Here is a 22422-nt window from a genome sequence, read left to right as displayed (position 1 = left end):
GCTGCCCAGGGAAGTGGTTGAGTCACCATCCCTGGAAGTATTTAAAAGACGGGTAGATGAGGCGCTTAGGGACATGGTTTAGTAGGCATGGTGGTGTTGGGTTGACGGTTGGACTCGATCTTGGAGGTCTCTTCCAACCTTAATGATTCTATGATTCTATGAAAATATACTATGTTTTTCTCTCCACGTTTTTAAGATCTGGCCACTTACCTTTGTTGACAATGCTAAAACATTTTCTGAACTTCAACTCCTACTAGGGTTTCTACAACTTTGCTTTCGTTTTCATATTTCTCATCTTTGATATAAAATAGAAGTAACCAATTCTGATATCAGTGTTAACAGTGTCACATTAGATTTTTCCATTAGACCACTTAAACAGAAGATTGCACCATGTTCCAATTACCCGAGAGGCCTGGCGATGGTACCGATGAATTTGGTGACTGCACAGTTCTGTTCGAAGGGGGTTTTGGCTGATTCTGCTCTGCAGTGCCATCCTTCCTTACAACATTATCCAGTGTGATGTTTCCTGAACAATCAATCTAAAAGGTGGTGAAGAGAGGGGAAGCAGTTAGTGTTGGGAGGGGGGAGAAAAGCCCCACAACAACCCCCCCCCAAAAACAACAAAAAACCACCCCACGCCTCTGCCATACTGTTATTTTGAAGGTGAAGACCAAAATGCAATTCACCTAACTTTAGCGATCCAAAAAGTGAGGTGGTTACTTTAAAACAGGTCATCTTGCTTTCTCTAAAGAGAAAAGAAATGGCCAAATCCAGACAGCGCTTCATTTTAAGATCAGAAGATTCTGTAAGTGCCAATTTTTCTCCATCAGCTACAGAGAAGGCTTACATCAGACAGGTAGTTTTCACACATTGAACTAAGAGATGAATTTTTATCTCCACACCTTCTTTTGACATGCTCATGTTACATATTCTAAAAAAGATAATAAGCAATACACAAACTACCCATTAATCCACTAGTGTTTAACAGGACTGGAAGAACCTCAAAGGACACTCAATTCCATCTCTCCCACATGCCTTCTGGGCAGGGGCCATGCATATTGACTCAAAATGCAAACAGCAAACCAACACTTGTTCTTTCCACCCACAGCCCAGGCCAGACAACTGAACTCTGTTTTAGGGGCTCCCGGTTTACCATTCTAACTTTCTGTAAAAATCACGCATTCTGGTTTGATAAAGCAAAATAACTTTTGAAATGTTAGGTTTTTTGCAATACATAAGATCATGTCTGATAAGAAAATAGGTCACCTTGCTATCAGTTTTCTCCATTATCCAGATACCAGTGGATTTGTGAGGTATCCACTGCATTGACCACTGAAATTTCTATTTATAAGCTAGACTTATCCAAAGTGAATGCAGAGGCCCCTGCTAGGTCAGCATATTTACAGTGATTTGGGCCATGTATCTTAATAGCATAAACTTAACCATATACAAGAGTTCATAATAATACTGTGCACAAAAATCAATATGCTAAAATGTCTCACAGACTCAGTAGTTTTATGATCATGTTGTGTAGTTCACCTTTTAAGCCCGACAGGTACTGTGATTCTGTACTCTACGTACTCTATTTAAAAAATAGAACACTTATCTGAGAGTTTATTGGTGAGAACAAAAGACAGGTGGGAGAAACAGGGAGTAACAGCAAGTTATGACTAGAAAACCATGACGTTTCAGATATCTACAAACCTTAGACCACAAAAATAGGCTCGGCAGTTATTTGAAAAAATAAAGTCAACTGACTAAAATTCAACAGCTGTAATGTGGACCTCTGACAAACATGTACCAATCAGAAGAAACTGTGAAAGAGAAGTTTAGAAGCTTAAGAAAACATGGTCTTATGACGCTCCTTCTATCACTGGCTCACAGGCATGTTAGAGGACATATGAAGAAAAGTACCACCAAAAGGAAAAGATATAAGAAATATATCCAGTATACCAACAATTGATACCTACCCAAGATAGCCCTTTCAATGAGTTAAAAACATATTTTTAAAAAGTAAAAAATTTACCAGAAATACCATCAGCAAACCAGTGCTATCTATGGACAGTGGTAAACGAAAGCTAAGCTAATTCATTTTTGTTAGTATCATTATGGAGGGTCGGGGGAAAATATGCAGCATCCAAATAAACAAGTCCAATTACAGTTACAACCCGCAATGCTATTTTTAACTGCTGTTTCCCAGAACATTTCTGAATATTGCCAGCAACAGGTAGACAAACCTGCATCGCTGTTTTCTGGAACTGTCTCATTTTGACAAACAGAGCAAGAATTTCAGTCTAAAAGGTTTCCACTTCTCACAAACATTAAGACTTACTTTAAAATAGAATCCATAAAACATTGCTCTTATGTTACACTTACATCAGGAAGAGATGGTAGATTGTAGGAGCTACCCACTGGAGAACTCAAATCTATCACAGGGGGACCACATGTCTTCCCATCACATCCTAGAGCACTAGTGACTGTGGGGCTGGATGGAGTAGATGTTGTGCTGCTTGCAGTTGAAAGGGCAGCTGAAGTTTGTCCACTACCGATCTGCCACTAGAAAGAAAAGACAATAACCCACAATTCAGTATTATTTTTTTCAAGAGATCACATCTACTGCATATACTGGTTCTAACTCAGCAGTTGAACAAGCAGCTTAGTTCAGTAAGCTGAATTCGAACATAAAATCCTGATTCACTCTGAAGTTATCTAATTTCAAGAACCAATCTTACAAGACAAGTGAAGACGACAAGTAGTTCAAAACTATGAATAGAAGAAATGAATGTGAATCCTTAAATTCAAAGCTGTATCTCAATGGTAACTATCTATTAATATTTCATGCTGCATTGACAGTGTTGTGGGAGAAATGTTAACAGTTGTAGTGAAATAAAAGCATTACAGATAATCGGCTGAATGCACAACTGCTCCAGTGCTTTATTAAGTAAATAGGTATAGTGTCACTTGGACGTCATCAAGTATTTGATGTTGTGCTTCCTTTAACAACTTAAAGTGATTAAGAATTTGAAACGCTGACTGGATCTCCACCCGCATATACATTTAATACCATGATATGAAGTGCACAGTCAAGTCAGACTAAATTTCTTTCTCATTTAGACATATGCAGTTTTCAATGACTTTAATGGAATTTCATGATAACCGTAGGCAAAATTTGACTCTGCCCAATTCCTTTTTAGGCAGTAATTCTATTTACTGGTTTCTAGTTTCAGAAAGACATTACTAGATAATGAAAACACTTGAAAGAAAGGCTTGCAGCCAGGCCAATCTTCTTTTCAGAGGCGCAGAATAGAAGTGACTTAGTTTTTGTCACTACAAGTTCTCTTAGATATTGTACAACTTTCTTCAATTTATTTGGAATTAGTTCTCTGACATCATAAGCATTGCAAACATGAATGGTATTACTCCACTTCTCAGGTCACAGGTCAGATTCATTTGATTCTTCCCTGCTTACCTCTAGTGCCATGATTTTCTCTTTCCTTCCACATACCTAACAACTCATATGTTAATATGCTTTTTAGTAAAGATTGGCCTTCCTGAACATCCAGAAAACATCTGAAGTGTTTGCTTCTGCCCCAGATCAACTGCTGATCAGTTGGGTATTGATCAGTCGGGTATTGGTCAGTCTTACTCAGCAGAGGTCCCACAGTTGCGGACTTTCTTTTGTCTCCTCATCCGTAAAAGTTCAGATTTGGCACACTCTGGAGAATGGTGGCAGCTATAGCTTTTTAGTCAAGCTTTTACCTGCTTCCTAGTGAAGTCACTAACATTTAGCTAAATAGTGGGATTTTCTATTCTGTCTATTCACTGACTGTAGTGTGCAGAACATGGCTATGTTAAGTTTTGCACAAGTGGCCAGAAACGACAGTAATAGCAAACAAGAGAATGAAACACACTCATAGCACACACAGTGGCTCACTTCCATAATGCTTCAGCTGCTTAGAACTGTCAAAATGAAAGAAGCTTGACAGTTATCTCATTGAGAAAACTGTGGGTATCTTGTCATCGAGAAAAATGCAGTCTCTGTTCTAAATGAAAAGCACTCTAGAAACATAATATAAAAGTAAGATGATATAAAGCACATTTGATGTTTTATTTCTACATCGCGAGTGAAAAGGGAAAGAAACTCTACCTGTTTTATAGCTTGCTGTGCCAAGAATGCCATTTGCAAGGGGTTGGGCTTTATTGCTTGCCTTGGGAGGTTCTGATTTTGTGGAAATCTCATCTGTTGTGCAGGAAGAGCTGAACCGTTGGACTTGGGGCTATGATTCTGAAAATGAATCAAGCGTGGAGGTGCCTGAATGAAAACAAACAATTCTGCAAGTTACCTGGTATCTATCCAATGTTCCAGAAATTTTTACCGAGTGGCCCTTTTAAACTTCTGAAACTCTTAACAAATTAGATGCAAATAAACAGTACCACACCATTTATCTAAATGATCACTCAAAACATTATTTTTCAGTATTAAACCCAAAACCTAGTAGATGGATTTGAATTATTCTGATATAATAAATGCAGATACATTACAAGAGCCAGTGACAGTTATTTCCAACTTTGAAGGTTATATGGGAGAATCACAGTTTTATGCAAAAAAGCCTTGGAAAAAAATTAATGACAGATTCACTTTTTAATCATTTGACAAAAATACAAAATATGTAGCACAGCACTATATACGGTTGGATACCGTATGATTTTTTTTTCTGAATAAAAATAGGCTGAGTGCTACCACACATTCTGCCAGACAAGTTTAAAATGCCCATTCAATTCTCAGTAAAGAAAATGTTCCCTAACCCGTTTACACAGCCATGCGCTAAAGATGAAGCTATCTGAAGTTACGTATCTAGACATAATTTCTTTCTTTTTCCTTCTCTTTCTTTTTTTCCATGGCACTGAAGGAGAAAGTAAAGAGAGTCTTCTCTGGAAACAGTCATAACTTACCTGATGAGAAGCAGGATGTTGTTGCACGGCTCCCGGAATTCTTGGATTTGGTAAACCTACTGGACCTGCTCTGCGTTGAGCTTGCTGTCTCTGAGCCATGACCTGCTGCTGCATGTGCTGGAGTCGGAGCTGAGCTAAGCTTATCTGCGTTGGGAACTTAGACAGCTGGTTTGAAGGTAAGCTGCCTGGTGGCTGTAAGTTTGTTTCCATGACAGGGCTCTTGGGCATATGTGGTGGGGTTTCTTTATCTTCAATTACCAAAGAACCTGGTTTAAACAAAATAAATAAAATTAATACCAAAATATTGCAGCTAGCAGAAACGCTATTTTTCACAATTAGTTCCCCTTATACCATCAGGTCATCATTCATTATTGTCATGTAAAGAACGGATAAAGACGAGATAGAGGACTCCATTTATTTTGTTTGTTTCCATGCAGTAAAATGTTTGCATTTTATAACGCGAAAAAGGAAAAACTAGCAAACCGTCTTGTGCTGCAGCCTCCTCTATATGGTGGATTCTCCTAGGAAGGTGTCCTGGCCTCTCCAGAAGAGCAAGCGAGCAAAATTTAAATGGGAAAGAGCATCCTGATCCAATCGTCTGATAAAGAGATTTAACTGTATCATAATACTTAAAGGTATTGTGATTCTTTCTGGCCTCTGAGTCCACACCATGGAATACTCAAACGATACTCTCAGTTGCTACACACCACCAATTCTAGGATGTGATAGGCACCTCCAGGAGATGTTTTATCTCTCTCCACTGACTTAGAAGGAAATTTGACTAGACAGGTAACTTTTAGACACTAATGCTGGGTGAGAGATGTTATCTGAAGAGATATATAGAATGATTACATGAAACTGTCATGTAAAATTCTGGCTACCACATCCAAAAAAGATGAATTCCAACTAGAAGAGAGTTCGATTTGCTTCAAGGGAATAGCACACTGTTTGTACAGGAAAAGACAAAGGCACTTTCTTTGTAAGTTATGGTTCAAGACCGAGAGTTAAAAAATGCCAACAATCTGTGGAAGGTTGCACAACAGCTTTTCCATACAAGTAGGGGATAGACACCTCATACTCCCTTCTCTCCCAGAGATTTAGGGCTGCGTCCCAGGAGAGTTCACCTCATGAGCTGGGTACACCACATGACAGTTTGACAACCCCTGTTACAGCAGGACTTGAAATCACCCTCTGCCACTTCTCTCCTCATATCCATCAGCCTCTGTGGATCCTGTGCAGTCTAGCCTGGCTCATTCTGGGGTCGATTATCTGAAGGAGGAGGAAACTTCTTGCATTTTGTATTCCTCTTTTTCATCCCAAGAGCTGAGAAGCTATGCAAGTAGCACCATTATAGTCCCCTATCTAGACACAGAGGGAGTCTAGGCCAGCCAACATACCGTAGCGCAGAGCCGGGCAGAAAGCTAACATCAACAACACTATTTTCATATTGACACTTGGTAATTTTGGTGTTGCATACATTTTAATTACGATTCTACCACATCAACTGTTAACAAAAATATTAAATAAACAAAATGGAAAAACCCTACCAATCTATTGCTTAATACCCTTTATTAAGCCTGTAACAGGTCTAGTCAATGCTTCCCATACAGTGAGCAGAGAAAAATGCAGATGAATAATACTGTTTCCCATATATGGCTGTATGAAGTATTTCACTACAGTCAAAATAGATCTGTTTTATTTTCTTTCTCTAGAAAAGGAATTACCTTGACAAAGAATGGTATCGACTGTGCTACAATCAACTGTCAAACCCATACCGCATTTTTATTCTGTTCTCTCCGAGTCTAATTACATCTTCAAAAGTCTTTCCAGACTTAACATCTGTGGTATAAAGCTACTTACCCAAAGGTACTACAGAGAATTATTCCCTTACATTATTCTAAAAAAATATGGGTTATCATACAATTTGTGGAATTAAAACACTTTAAATGTTGTATTTTATTTTCTTAATACATTCTGAAATCCATGAGAGCTATCCTATTAGCGTACAGATGCTATCACACTGTCAGCAACATGCAGCCTGACTAAAATTCAAGCCATTCCCAGAGTAACGTGTTTCTTTACTTAGACTTAAAATATTAGAAAAATATTTTATTTTTCCTTCAGTGGTTCTTAAATCTGGTTTATCTAAAGAAATTGAACATGTCTGATCATAAATGTAACAGCCTAAAGGTTGCTATTTCTGAAACCATACACATAAAGGTGATCTGGTTTTATCTATCACTTAAATAGATAAACTGTTACAAGAACTCCTATGCTGATCTACACAAGTGCCATTTCTATTGTAGCACTTTTCATAATTTAAAGGAACATATTTCAGCAGTTCAATGGTTCATTAAATAAACAAATAACAAAAAAGAGCCTCAAAACCAAATGCAAGAAAAAAAACCCTCTTAACAAGCATCATGTCAGTTTAGCGGCAGTTCACAGTTATCACCACACAGCTTGACAGTTCGTTTCTGGAAACAAGAGGTTCACTTTTGACTCCTTTCCCAAAGAAAATAATTTACAAAGAAGGAACTTGGAGAATTTCCCTGCTACCATCCCGTGTCCTGGTGTGTGGGAAAAGGAGCTTGTTCACTTTAAAGCACTGCCATAACACTTTCTTTCTCTGCCTTTGTAGAGAAACATGTATTTGCACCTCTGTACATTTGTAGAGCTGACTGCACTTTCTGATGAAAGGCAGAAAAGGTCCCAAAGGTATCTCACAAAGCATTCTGCATGACAGAAAAACAAAAAATGCCCATCAAGCTAACAGTGGAGAGAGAAAGGAAGCATGACAGCAGTCAAAATCCTAAAAAGACCCTTAAGCCTTAATTCCTGCTCCTAAGCTGATGAGTTCCTAGGATGCTTATCTCCATTAAACTCAGGCTTTCAGGCAATCACGCAAGCAGGCTACCTGCAAAGCTTCCAGGTTCTGGGATTCACCAGTATCATAAAACCCCAGCAACTTACAGCTGTAAGAAAAAAACGTAAAGACCAGTTTGGAGACTAGATCAAAATCTATTAGGATAATGAAGATGAAGTATATTTGCAACTCTGTTAAAAACATGCTTTCTCCTGAATTCCACCCCACAACTTCAGGAAAGACAATCTAAAAGCCAGATAACTGTCAAACAGTAGTGTTCTCTTCCCTCTTGTTCTGTTTTTCTTTGGCATTCTCCCCTTTTCTTCATCTCAGTTCTCAAAGGCTTATTGTTCAGCATGACAAGGGAGCAAATGGGGGTTCCTGAACATGTATTATGCTGCTGCCACAGGTTTCAGCTCAGGAAAATGGGATTGGAGTAGAAGAAAGGGCTGGAAGATGCAGAATGAGACTGACTTCTGGAATCCTTTCTTAGGATGTGAAGTAGGGTTATAGATTGTGTTCCTTGTTTCAGAAGCCAGAAGGCACATGTATTGCTCAGGAAACTGAAAGCTGCTATTTTCACCATCACACGTACCATTCAAGCAAGGTAAGTTTGTTAATACTTCATTTTAAGTATTCATAAATAATACTTTTTCCCCATACAATGCACTTTAAATGTCTTCTACAGGTAAGGAAATAAACCTAGCAAAGTAGACCAAGAAATTACTAGTGTGGAGGCTATTTACCTTCACAAAAAGAAAGCTGCTTTCAAAATAGGATCAAGACGCCAAAGGGCTAATAAAACTTTATCATACCTAGATTGAAAATATTTTGAGCCCAGAAGCTAGGATCACAGTGAAACTGGATGGTATTGTTAGTCACTGGTGAAGCATCACACCTTGCTCGGAGAAGGTAACGTAGTCGATATGTAATCTAGAACAGGAACAAAACAAGATTTTTTTCTCTGGGGCCAGAGCCATGGATCCAAACAGCATAAAAAGTCTTAAAAAACCCCAACCAACAAATCAACCAACCAAAAAACCCCCAAAAACAACAACAAAAAAACGTGAACAAGCCCCTAGAGAATTGAGGTGAAAGATAGAGAAATTTGTCCAAGCTACAAATAAAAGAAGTATTCTTAACATCTTTCCCTTATTCCTAAACCAGTTTTAAAAAGCAATCAACTATAGCCTAAAAAAAATGAATTCTTCTCCCTGGTAGAAATACATATCCTCCCACAAACTTGGTCATTACATTCAATGACTTGAACTACCTGCAAGTGAAGTACAGATTTACATAACCATTGTTGGGTTTTTTCCCCCCAAACCTATTCATTTTTCATTCATTTTTCTTTCAAAGAAAAATATCTTATCCTTTTGGCAACAAACATCATCACACGGAATTTTCCTTTGTAATAAATTTAAGTTTTCTTCAGAGAGTCAAAGAATAGATTTTATAAACTTTGTCTTTGAAAACTCTCAGATTCACAGATATTCTCAGACTCTTCCAACTCCTTGGTTCCAAAGGACTGGACTATGATTATGTTACACAAGCAGAATACTATATCAAACACTCAGTATTTATCTAGTTCCTAGAAAGAAAGTATTTTCTTGCAGTTGTTTCACTAGAAATATCTAACACAGGCACTAATTTTAGAATAACACACAGCAGATACAGAAAAAACTTAAGAGTTCATCACTTATTTTTCTTGAATAATTGATTATTTCCTGGAAAAGTTCAAGAGACATACTTGGCAAAATCATCTTACCTGTTTGAAATGATACTAGTTATCTTTTACATAGGAATTTTATAAGAGCTTCCAGTTTACAAGTTTTTTCTTTCAATTTAGGCAGGTCAGTTTTAGACCAGATACAAAAAACATTTAGCAAGACTTAAGGTTTTTTTAATGACCATGGAAAATTTTAAGTGCACTACTATTTTGAATATAGATTTCCTAGGATTTCTGTGTACACTGCCAGGATCAAGTATACTACACTATAGAAATTCTAGCCTTTTGTCCTATCACCAATACTGGTGGCACACAGTTCTTGTCATAGTTTGCTCCATATATTCCTTCTATTGGGCACACACACACATTGTAGATAAACTCATGATTAGACTAGTTACCTCCTGTCAGTAATATAGTGGTAGCTACCAGTGTTTTGTTCGTGCTAGAGGACTAGGCTGGGAAACTGATGTCTTCTTGCAAACTGTTTAGTGTGCTGTCTCCCTGAAGTACAGACGTTGCCTCCTAGCTGTAACTCTGCATGTAAGTCTGCTGGGCATTCTTCCCTCCTAGTTTCAAGTGGCTGGACATGCCGGAGCAGAAGCCTCACATGCTCCTCTATGCATCACTGTTCAGGAACAGTGATGATTTTCCAGATGTCCACAGACAGGTTAGCTACTCAACTCCCGGATAACACCAACTTTCAGCAAAAAGTTCATCTGTTCTTTTGAAAAGTATTTCTCATTTTCTGAGGCTTTATGGGCTAGATGGTCTTTTTCTTCAACTGCATAATGTTTATAAGATTAAGGCGCTGGCAACATAGCTGTTTTCTTACTCACATAAGAGAAGTCTTTGCGGCAACACTAAGCAATTGTAAACAACATGACTCAGTTTGATGCCCTTTTTCTCTATTCAATTAAAAAAATATTACTTGCTGAGGCAGTATAAGGCAGGCCAAATGAATTTAACTACTTGAAGTAAGTTGATAAAACCAAGTAATATTCCACTATCTGCTATAGCATGCAGCATTTTAATGGGTACCAAAAAAAAAACCACCACCAAAAAACAACAAACCCCCAAACAAACAAAAAACCCCCAGAACCCCCCCAGTAGGTTCTCAACCAAGCAATGAGAAAATAAAGAAAAAACGTTGTTATCCAGTTATAGGGATTGGAAAAAAAGGATCTAGCTTCTTTCCTCAACATTGTACTAGCCTGATGACAGAAATCTGTGGCAATCTAGTAACCTCTGGACAAATCATGAGCAGCTTTTTGTTTGCTTTTCATTTCAAGTTTTTTAGGACTTCTGTTCATGGTGAGCAGTCAGCTTAGCAAGATCTGAGTGCATGTGGTCTCAAGTGTCATTATAGCATTGAAATATTTAGTTTCATAACTGTTGCATGGACAAGCAAAAGTCTCAGCTTCATTTTTATCAATTTTTGAAGACTTTTAATGAAAAATGAGTCTGACAGAACAAAGCAATACATTAATTTTTACATTAAAATGCTGGATATCAGACTCTGTGATAAATACCATCTTTCTCTGAACTCAGAAGCTGTAACAAGTACTGAAAAGAACCTCAGTGATGATGTAGGACACGCAACAATTTTCCTGGTGTTTCATGGCTTCATGGTTTTCATCCCAGAGAAAAGGAGTTGTTCCTACTTCTGCAGATCTACAGCAATTCTATGGTAGTGTAACAGGACAGAACCATGACCACAGAGCTAAATTATTAGAAACATTCTGTATTTATGTTTAAGAGAAAACCATGAAAAATTATATACAAATATTCCAATTTGTAGAAAGTCATTACAAAGTCTAATTCCCTAGTGTTACTGACAAGCGCGTGTGTGCGTATCTGCCTTAACTATAGTCTCTAAGTAAATGGAGAGAGCTATCTTCCTAACCTTACCAAGCGTTTGCTGTACAGTAGTGCTGTGCTGCTCCCACTGGAAACTGCCCATTTGGAAAAATTCATGACGTGTTCCAGCTGTTTAGAGAGACCTGCCACTTCCTGTTGCTGCTGCAGAAGTTTCATCCGATGCTCTTTTGCCAGGGTCTGCAAGTAGAAAAGCAGTTCCAGTTAAAAGGTTCAATTTACAGTTAACAGGCATCAGCTTTCATATTTGTAATTCACAATGATCAAGTGGTTTCACTTAGCTCTTCTAAAAAGCACCCCTGCCCCCTGACTGCAGCTATCAAACAGAAAAGTCAGTATACATTTGTCAAGACATTGGGACTTTCTGTGCCGATTCCCATTTCCTCTTATGACACATTTTCATATATGTATGTGCCTCTCTATACACACGCACACTTTTTAAAACAAAATTGGAGGTAATATTTTTCCAGATATCCATTCTAGACAATTCTCTCCTTTGATTTGATATTGGATTGCTGAATTTATGAAAAATTCTGATGGAAAGACTTTTCATGCATGATGCATAGAATTATGACTTGCAAAAGCATGGAGAAAGAAACTGAGCTCAGAGACAGCCCTGATTCACAAAGCAGGGAACACAGATAATAATTACAAACAAAACAACAACAACAACAACCACCACCCCCCAAAAACCAAACCCTCCTCCCCCCAAAACCCACTTGCTCAAATGGCTTGTGTGGGACATCTCTCCACTTTGGAATTGCGATAGGACATGCACAGGTGGCTGATGCTAGAAATTGATTTTATTTTAATGCGAATCCACACAAAAAAATATTAAGACTGACATTTTTGTTTCTTATGATAGAAATGAAATTACCTCCAACTGATGCAGCAGAGCTTTTCCCTTTTTATTTATTTCTACCATCAGTGTAAATATGGCAACTTTAATATCCTGTTCCACCTGCTTTTGATTCTGATTCACTTCAAGAATTCTGTAAATAGACAGTAGAGAAAATAATGTTCTTTAGCTCACAAACCCACCCTCCAAACAGTATTAAAAAAAAAAACCCTCTACTCTGTTGCTGAGACTACAATATTTCTTGGTCACATGCACCAATTAATACATATACCATCAGATACTTATAGTCAGGAAAATTACTGGGAGAAATAGAAAGAGCAAGTACCAGTGACCTATGATAAAATTAACTGGTGGCAAATTCTAATGCCATCAGTCTGTAAAATTACTGACATCTGCCACTGATAAAAATTAAATGCTCATTGTAATTAAATTCTTGATTTTTAATTGTTCGGCACATTTCTGGAACGGTCCATGGCAATCAAAACTGTTTAATTTCCATCTAAGGCAGAATGGCACGCCAGAAACAAAAATAATAAATAGATTTTCTAATTTAGCTATTTCAACAATAGTGCTCAAACTCGTAACAGCAAAGCATAATCTTACATTGTGAAAACCACTACTGCTAAGATGCAAGGGAGAATAACCACTTAGATGCAGCAAAAGAAGAGAAGGGTGTCTGCTGGTTTTTTCCATCTCCACCATCCTCAAAGACAGGCAAAGAGAGAGGAAGAGTTCAAGTTGCACTCAGCATCCCATACTGTGTTGAATCTTCCTGGGTACTGCCTTTGAACTCTGCTGAAGGAGCAGTTACAAAGGCCTACTGCAGCACACATTTTACAGATTTATTTTTCTCCTATGATTGTAGTACCGAGTGAATAAAGCCCCAAGCAAAAAGTATTACATAAATCTTCAAATATGTGTCACAATCATTATGAAAAAGTGAGTCATAACCTTTCACTTTCTAAGAGGGATCTACACTAAGAAAATAAGTGTGCTGATGGTGGGGAAGAATGTAAGACTTGTCTTCTACAGTATTCATTGCATAAGTTTTGTGGCACCCAAGCTATTGCTGCCCATTAAGTCGACAGGCTGAGCAGAAGAGTTACCTAACACACCCAAGCATGTTAAACAGGCAACAGTCACTATGGCAAACTGATGATTTTAGAATTTCTCTTTCTGGAAGGATAAAAGCAGAGAGGTACAAAATGCACTAATCTAAACATTTCAAGAAATTACAGTGTATATAAAGTTGCCCTCTGTGTCAGTTTTAACCTCAAAATCTGATACATACCTGTTTTGGATCTGCTTCCCTGTATATTTTATGTACTTAGTCTTCTCCATCAATTTGGTGATTAGTGTCTCAATGATCACTTTCTGGTTTTGAAAAGCTTCTTCTATAAACTGGTACCTGTAGTAAATAACAGTGAGTATTTACACATGCAAAAGGTGTAATATACTTGCTAAAAAGCAGAGTGCCTTACAAAAGACTGCTTTAATTGAAGAAAGCTTCTGCTCAAGTTCAGAATTTAACTGTCCTCATGGAAGTATAGGTCAGAAAATGCTGATATATTTAATTTATAGTATATCTGAATTTATAGTACATTTCCCGTAATTTTTATGTTTTCAGTATTATGATTTTCATAAATATGAAGGGATACTGCATGACCATAGCCCAATTTTAGCAAAAGAAAAATTAATGTGCTGTAGCCATCACTTTGTAAGTGAAAGTGCATGTAAGCTATTACTTCATGCAAAATAAGGATGTAGAAACAGAAGAAAGAAGAGAGATCGCCGAGTCAGAAGTCAGCAACTTTTTAAATCAAGGAAGTGAAATCATCAACAAGGGCGGGGCGGGGGTGGGGAAGGGGCAGGAAAGAGGTGGAACATTCTGAAAGGGATACAAATCCTAAGAAAAGGAGCAATTGAAGAGGAAGACTGCAACTCCCCAAGAGCAAGGTTTAGCCTACTCCAACGAGCAACAGTGGCCAACACTTCTCCACCTATTGATGTTCGCCTGGTCAGGCAAGCGAGTTCTTTGGGCGGTTGCATCAGGTATAGTGAGCATATTAATATTTAACCTAAAAATACATCTGTCCCAGACCATTACTGCATGCATTAGCCAGCAAGATTATTGTCTTGTACTCAGAAGTTGTATATAATCCTGCTTTTCAGCTTCTGTGGCCAGTAAGAGATGACCAAAGAACAGCAACCCAAAGATGTGAGTGTTATAAATAGTATTCTCAAAGTACAGTGTAGCCAAACTTTAAGTTTACTCTTCCTTTTAAAGGGCTCTTCGTGGAAAAAAATGCCCATTTGCTCTGTTCTGAAACTGTTTGGTAATGTTCCGTTATATAATCAGCTTGTTGAAGGACAAATGGAGAAATTACACATAAGTGTACAGTTGCATAACACAGCCCCTGTGCTTTCTAAGGACTCTCTGAAGAGCTGCATAGAACAAATTCTATCTAAATAACTTGACAGTGAAGAAGGGTCTTGTGCTTAAGTCACCAAATTAAAAACCAGAAGAATTAGTTTAGAATAAAACCTATCACACACTCACCAGCCACACTCTTTTGAATACAATCCCTGTTTATTTGTGGACTTCATTTCCAAGCAGCAAATTTTATTTTGCACTTTTTTCACCTGACTGTATTCCATACAGCCAGAGCTACAATCAACTTCCAGCTATCTTCCTATAAGTGAGTAGCATAAAACATACACTTGGTTTCGATACCTGTGCTCTTTGTGTTCTAGTAACTGACAGTCTCGGCAGGTCAACTTGTCACAGGTTTCACAATACAACTTCAACTGCTCCTTTTTGTGGTAAGGGCAAAACACAGGTCGCTGACTGGTCACACCAACTGCCTCTGTTGAATAAAGGAAGATGTCAGTCCAGTCTCTTGAAATGATTAAAGATTTGCATTCTCCTGTTTTTCCTTACCATATTCCTCACCTAGATGCTAGAAGCGTGTATAAGGCCACCTAATAAAGAATATAACAGCTGTAAGCTCCAACTGCAGTGCCTCACTCTTGATCAACACCCTCTTTCACGGAAAATGTCTAGAACCTATTTTACCGTAACTTATTAAGGCCCACAAAACTATTTACAAAAGGATTAGCCAGTACTGTTGCAGTTGCAAAAGACACTGCACAACCAGCAAGTTCCTTTCTTAAATGGAAATGAAGAGACTGCTGACTTAATTCGTTGCTCTGTCTTCTTTCTCAGTCAAATGGCTGAAAGGGGGTTTGAGGATATCAAGACACAGCCATTCAAAAGTGTAAAACATACAGAATATAATAACCAGAAGTTACTAACTTCCCTTCAGGACCCCATTCTAAGGGTGAGAGGTCTCACTGCAGTTTATAGTGAGCAAATACCAAAGAGCATAGGAAACACCACCAGATGATAGAAACGAAATCTGTTATTTAAACAATTTAACCAACAAAGCCTAATTTCTTATGAGTTAGGTTGGACACTGAGTTCATGAGGATTATATGGCCTGTAAAGAAAACTGGCTTCACACTGCAGCCCATCACTGCAGATCAATAAAGTCTCTTTTCCATACCCATTCATTTACTTATTTTCATGAAACCTGGAAGAAGTTATTTTCAGATCTGTATCTTTCAGTCAAAATTCTTTGAAAATGACCAGCAGACACGGAGGAGGCCTGAATGCACAGAGAGCATTCCTACCACCAAGCCACATTCAGTATAACAGTCAGACACTTATCTACTGCTTTTGTCCCCTCCTGAAAGTACACTCAGTATTCCCCTTCGATTAACCACATCTGAAAGTGGGATTCAAAATATAGTATATCTCTCCAAAGTATCATACTGGAAGCTACCCTTTGAGCAATAAAGATCACAGAAGTGAAAGCCCACATTAGATAGAAAATTCACAGGACTAGATATGGTGGAATGAAAATAAATATATATTACAATACATCTATTTATAGTAATATATAATAATTTATAAAAATAATTTATATATTTACAAGATAAATCATGCAAGTCCAATGGACTTATTAGAACCAGTGGAATGTTTGTCAGCATCCTATTATGTTTATAATTGTCCTACAATGTCACTAAAAAAGACAAGACACAATAGGCATAAACTGAAACAAAAGAGGTTCTCACTGAATAAAAGTACAATCTTTTTTACCATGAGAATGGTCAAGATTTCTCAGAGAGGCTGTACTGTACACCACGTCCATCATTGTTGGTTCTAAAGGCCCAAATGGATAAAGCCCTGAGCAACTTGATCTGATTTCATAGCTGACTGCTTTAAGCAGGAGGTTGGACTAGATGATCTCCTGAGGTCCCTTCCAACCTGAATTATCATAGATCTTACTGAGGAAAAACACCCCAATTCATAACACACTTCCCTTTAATTTCTAAGGCAAAACATGTCAAACTTAAATATTCTTAGCTAAAACGTGAATTCTGGCACACTTTATTGCTAACAGAGCATGCTTTATTATCAGAGTGCTGAAAAAATGTAATCTATTAGTGCTCCTTTTGCTGCGGTATACAACAATAAAGTTCATATAAACCATTTGTTAGACCTCTAGAAAAACTAGAGGAGCCAAATGCATAAAGAAGTATTTTCTGCAGCTGATCTCTAAAGTCTAGACAATAATTTGCAATCGTTCCGGGTGAAAGATAAAATCTATGTTTATTTATTGGTTTAAAACACTTTGCATAAAAATCATACGAAATACCAATCTGTAGGGTTTCTTACCACTATGCAGCATATCTGACAGAAAACCTGACAGAAAAACGGCTGTCATACCCCCAGCCATGACAAAGCCTCCCTTTTCAGTACCTATGTTCTAATGCATCTAATGCTTAAAATAAAGTTTTCTCTTTTGTTAGCTAGATCGTTTAAGAGATCCACTTAGAAGGAGAGTAGCCAAAGAAACACCAGAATTGGTTAAAATGGTTGCAGCCTTCAGCGGTGAAATTGAAATAAGTCACTGGGAGGCAGGAAACTATTAAAACATATCCATTACCAACCAGAAAAATAACATAGTCCCACTAATTCATATGCACCAAAGGGTTATATCATAATGAACCTGTCCTTTTACATTTACTAGGATTAAGGAATAGAATTTTTGAAATTTATCACTTTAAAAAGAAATGTGGTGGTTTAATACAGTTTTCCAATGCAAACACACATTCTTTGTGAAATCATAAATCAAGTATGTTACCTGGAGATACTTCCTCTTTCTGTCTTACTGTATGATCCTTTGTGAATTTAACCCTCTGGTGAGCTCTGATGCAGGTCTTGCACAACCATTCTACACATTCCACACAAAAACCATTAGCTTCTGCATTGTCTTCACAGCTTGTGCAGACCTGACATGAGGAAGAAAAGGTAGCTGTTAAAAGAAATGTGGAATATACATACAAGCTATTGTTCATATACAATCAGTGCACTTTCACAGTTTTCTGAAAACTGTGAAATGAGAACGGAAAACTGCCTGAGGTACAGGAACACTATAAATAACTGCACAAAAGTAATTGAATGTGACTTTTCAAAGAAAGTGGTCATTTTATCAGTGTTACTCTAAAACCTTTGCCTGACATGATAGAAGTCAAACCATTACTTTCTGCCTGACACTGCACACTTAGAAGCCATATAATGTTTACTACATACAATATGCTCTTGTGAAATATTTACTAAAGACAGAACACAATCAGCACTGCTCCGGTTTTAGACGCCTCCCTCATTTCACACAGAAGCTTTGATTTTGGTTTCTGTTCACCTGCTTAGAGTTTCAGAACTACACACAGTAGTGAACAGAGGGGTTCACAAAGTATTGAACAGCAGGGTTCTTCTCAAGAATCTCTGCATCACCACTTAAAGACAGCATTCCAGTTAAGCTTATCAGTAAAGCTACCCTAGAACAGATTTGCAACCAATGCATAATTTCAAACTGTGGCCTGTTAATTCCTGGGGCTCTTTGGACTATATCCAAGAGAGCTAGAAAAAAAAAATTAATTAAGGAAAACAAACCCAATAGCAGACCAAAACCTCTCTGCACAGAGTCAATATATACACAAGAAAAAATTCCTACGGACTCACAATTTGAACAACAGGTTGGAAACTATGAATGATGGACACCACCACTTCACATGTTCATAACATTTAATTTTTAACTCCTCCTTTACAATACATCTGTAGTCATACCTTCAAGGGGTTTTTCGTGGTAAAAATAATGAACATGCTTATGCAGATACTTGTTTAGGTGACTACCATCCGTTTCTATCAACGTTTAGCACTGCTGCAAACAAAAGCCTCAAGACATCTGAAGATTGCTATATCCTACAGATCCCATGGACAGAATTCTGCTAGCAGGAGCAACAAGGAGAAAATTTTAATTTTAGTTTAGTTTTCAGTTTGATTAAAAAAAAATCCAACTTCTGCACCCTCACAAGATAAATATAGATTAAGTTAAAGAGGAAGCAAATATTTATATCCTATGCAGATAGATAATATATATGTAGAACTATGTCCCAGTTTCCCCTTCAAAAAAAAGAGGAAGATTAGCACAAAACTTGCCTTAGGCCACAAAGCAAGTTACTGACAACTGGAATTTGAACATAGGAGTTCCAGATTCCCAGTGCTGTGCTTATTCTTCTGGATCATGTTGCCTCTCAAAGCAAATATCTTCTGAGAAATGAAGTTACAACACAAGGGTTGTTGACCCCTCTTGTTGTCACTTGGAGTTTGAAGCAGTTCCTTTTCATTAAAGGTGACCTGCAAAGGAGGAAAAAATCGGGCTTGTGCCCCTTTTTCTGTTTCTTTACAAAAAGGAGGCCTGAAAGTTTTATTTTTAAAAATCTTCTTAAAATTTTATCATCTTCTGCTTGGTTTTTCTTCTTCCTCCCCTTCTTCTCTTAACAATAAAAATCATAGTCCTATCCAGACTAGTTGACTAGGGAGAAATATCAAAGTCAGGACATCATAAAAAAAGGCAAGAAAATGGAAGTAAAGCAATTAAAGCAAGTGAATTGTAAGCAGGAAATTGAAAATTTTTACTTGCTCTTAACCCGTAATCTCAATGACATTTTGCAAAAAAAGAAGTATTCTTAAGGACTCAGCACAGCTTCTTGAAAAAAAATTTAGAACAAGCAAGTATCACTGAGGCATTACTTCAATGTTACTTTTTTCTCTGGCAGGAACTCCCATCAAAGAAATTCACTCCCTTCTCCTTTGCCTCCTCAGGTGTGCCAACGCAACCCTCTGCAAGCCTGTGGTGTAAAACCGGATTGATTACATCATTGTAGCCCAAGGATCAGTTACATCAGCACTGCTGACTGGGCAGTGAACTACTGCAGGATGAGAAAGAAGTTTTCAGATCAGTCTTGTTGCCAGAGACGTATCACCGTGCTATGCTCCCAGATACCCAGAGGTGTTTTTGCAAATTGCAGTAGAGAATAAGAGATTGGATATTTGTTTTTCTAGTGTAAAAAACTCAATAGTGAAAACAAAATAAGCAAAAGAAAAAACAACAACAAAAAAAAGTGTTTCAGGCATTCTTTAAGTCAAAGAAGCAAAACAAAGACAAAAAACAAAAAGAAAAAAGCAGGAACTCAATTTAAAAAAAAAAAACCAACAGCAACAACAAAAAAATCCACAACAGCCTTTCCAGGTCACCTTTAGCAAACTTAGGCAGATAAACTTGCTACATGCCAGGGCATTTAAGTAAGTTCAAAGGATTTCAGAAGTTATTCGTTCCTCCTAGATTCCAAGATCTTTGTCTATTTTCTTTTTTCAATATGCTTTAGGTTTTCTCAACTGGTTTGACCTGCTATAGTTGGAATGGGATGAAGATTGTGAATCGATAACCAATAATCAGGTGCTGCCAAATGAACTGAAACTCCTCCTTTGTAGTCCAAAAATATATATTCTAACTTTATAACTCTTCAAAGCCACCAAGTGGAAGACAGACAGATTTCTAGAATTTTTCATAGACATCACAACTCGTGCTGTCAAACTAGTTATGCCTTCTAGGTAGAAGCTAGATTTGCTGCTATCTACTTCTTATTTGAAATACTCATTTTCAGATACAGCTTGGATTTTTCTAGAACTCCTAGTTATTAGAATATGTCGTATAGCTAAAGTACATGGAACTACAATTACTGCAAGTGTTTGCTATACTCTTACAAAACCTAAAACTTATTTCACTCTTATTTTTGTGACTCATACAAGCAGTGCTTCAGTGATTTCAAAGAAAACTCTCCCTAGTTAACCTGTAAGTCTTTATCCTGGTTAGACAGATATTTATTTTTAATTGAGTTTTCCTTGTAATTATATTTAATTCAGTTACTAGTTTTAGTATTTATAACCCCGGGAAGTCTTCATTCAGCCTTCATTCAAATTTAATGAAAGCTGAAATTACTCAGCATGTAAGTAGTATTTTTTCTGTTGTAAAAGCTTGTTTGTTTACTTAAAAACAGATTTACATGCAAGAGTTGAGGTAATAGAGCTGTCTTCTCAGCTACTGTAGTAACTAACCACTCTTCCAATTAAAGGTACCTTGAGTATTAAAGAGATTAAATAAGCAAGCAAAGGTTTCCGAGTTTCGAAGGAAGAGAGAAAAGTAATCCAGAGGAATAGTCAGTGAACTAATGTTCCAAACTTCACCAGTGTAAACTAGATGCAGTGGTTTCCCCTACTGGATCCAAAAAATATCGATCATCAAAGACAGCACCCGTCTTTTGCAACATTCTCGCCTATATGCAATTCTAAATATGAACCACATGCTGATACCTCAAAATGCATAAACCCTAAACCCTAATCAACATATCCTCCTTTGCCCAACATCCCATCAACAGCTGCCTCTCTTCGAAGCACAACAAAACCATTCTTGCGTCTATTACTCACTGCCCTAAACCAGTGGCTTTCAAAGACGTTTTGGCCACAGCTACAGCTTTCATAAGTTATTTAGCATACTAGTTCTCCTTTGAAAGAATACATAGTGGCTACTCTGGCACCATACAAAACTAGAGAAAATTTTTGTTCTAAATTGCTCTCATTAATCGCTCTATTATGCCAGTCAGACCTGCTGTCTCAGTATCCAGATCTAAACTCAAGCCTTCTTTTGTTACTAAATTCCCAATACCTCACATAAAGTCCAACTGTTCTTCGTTCCTACTACAACATTTAAAACTCTCAGGTCAGTAACTGGTAAAGATACAGAAAGTGTTCTTACTATCAAAAATAATTTTACACTAATTTTACACGTGTTCTCTTTTGGACACAGGAGCTATGAGAATTAGGACCTAGACTAAAATGCACTACAGGCTCAATATGCTGCAGCAAGATCAAAGTTATCACTATGATCTTCTCTTCTCATCAGTCTCACACTTCTCATTTTCACTTTCATGGCTTTGCACACGCATTAAACAATTTCCTTCTGTTAAGTTCCTAAATTTCCCTCACGTGTCTACCCTTTAGTCTTATTCAAATTTAGCATTTGCTTCAGTAACATCTCTTTGGTTTGAAGCTCCTTTTCGCTCACTCTTATGAATTAAGTATAACTGATTTTTATTTTCAAACTTCTCTTCAGCATCCAATAATTTTGCCAAGTCTTTCAATAAATCATAATGTGAAAAAAAATTATAAAGGATCTCCTCTTTCGAAATATTTGTGTCCTAGTTGCCCACAACCTACAATGATTACTTTCAGGAAGATCACAACTGCATTTCCCATTAGTCTCTTTTCTTCTGGAAAGCTTCCTATGCTAATAGCCAGCACAAAATCCTTAATGTTCTTCTTAATGCTAGCCAGGAAAGCCCTTGTGGAACATATACTAGGGAGTTTTACACTTTCTTTATGCTTACTTCTTTTGCTCCTGAAGTTTTCAGTAGTAATTGCTAGAAAGCACAGCTATGTACGTAGGGTACTGAACTGCCAAAATCAGGCTCAGATAAGGTAAACGTGATTTTAGATAGATGCCTGGCACTTTAATGAGTTCCAGTTATTTTTCTCACCCCATGTCCTGGTTTCGGCAGGGATAGAGTTAATTTCCTTCCTAGTAGCTGGTACAGTGCTGTGGTTTGGATTTAGGATGAGAACAAAGTTGATAACGCACCAATGTTTTAGTTGTTGCTAGGTAATGCTTACACTAG

At 37.4% G+C, this 22422-nt stretch overlaps 1 protein-coding gene across 1 annotated transcript in view; it reads right to left on the bottom strand.

Moving 5' to 3' along the window:
* Nucleotides 1-22422, bottom strand: part of TRIM24 (tripartite motif containing 24) — a 94335-nt gene that overhangs the window by 12853 nt on the left and 59060 nt on the right. Inside the window, exons 3-12 of the mRNA XM_009333047.1 lie at nucleotides 17493-17640; nucleotides 15017-15149; nucleotides 13574-13690; nucleotides 12301-12415; nucleotides 11457-11603; nucleotides 8635-8752; nucleotides 4954-5219; nucleotides 4148-4312; nucleotides 2377-2556; nucleotides 404-539 (exon numbers count right to left, since the gene is read on the bottom strand). Coding sequence (XP_009331322.1) covers nucleotides 404-539; nucleotides 2377-2556; nucleotides 4148-4312; nucleotides 4954-5219; nucleotides 8635-8752; nucleotides 11457-11603; nucleotides 12301-12415; nucleotides 13574-13690; nucleotides 15017-15149; nucleotides 17493-17640 — 1525 coding nt within the window. The remainder of the gene's footprint in view (nucleotides 1-403; nucleotides 540-2376; nucleotides 2557-4147; nucleotides 4313-4953; nucleotides 5220-8634; nucleotides 8753-11456; nucleotides 11604-12300; nucleotides 12416-13573; nucleotides 13691-15016; nucleotides 15150-17492; nucleotides 17641-22422) is intronic.

The sequence above is a fragment of the Pygoscelis adeliae genome, unplaced genomic scaffold (genome assembly GCF_000699105.1).
Source record: "Pygoscelis adeliae isolate BGI_AS28 unplaced genomic scaffold, ASM69910v1 Scaffold38, whole genome shotgun sequence".
NCBI lineage: Eukaryota > Metazoa > Chordata > Aves > Sphenisciformes > Spheniscidae > Pygoscelis > Pygoscelis adeliae.
The sequence above is the reverse complement of the archived record's forward strand: the minus strand, read 5'-3'. Positions and strand labels throughout refer to the sequence as shown.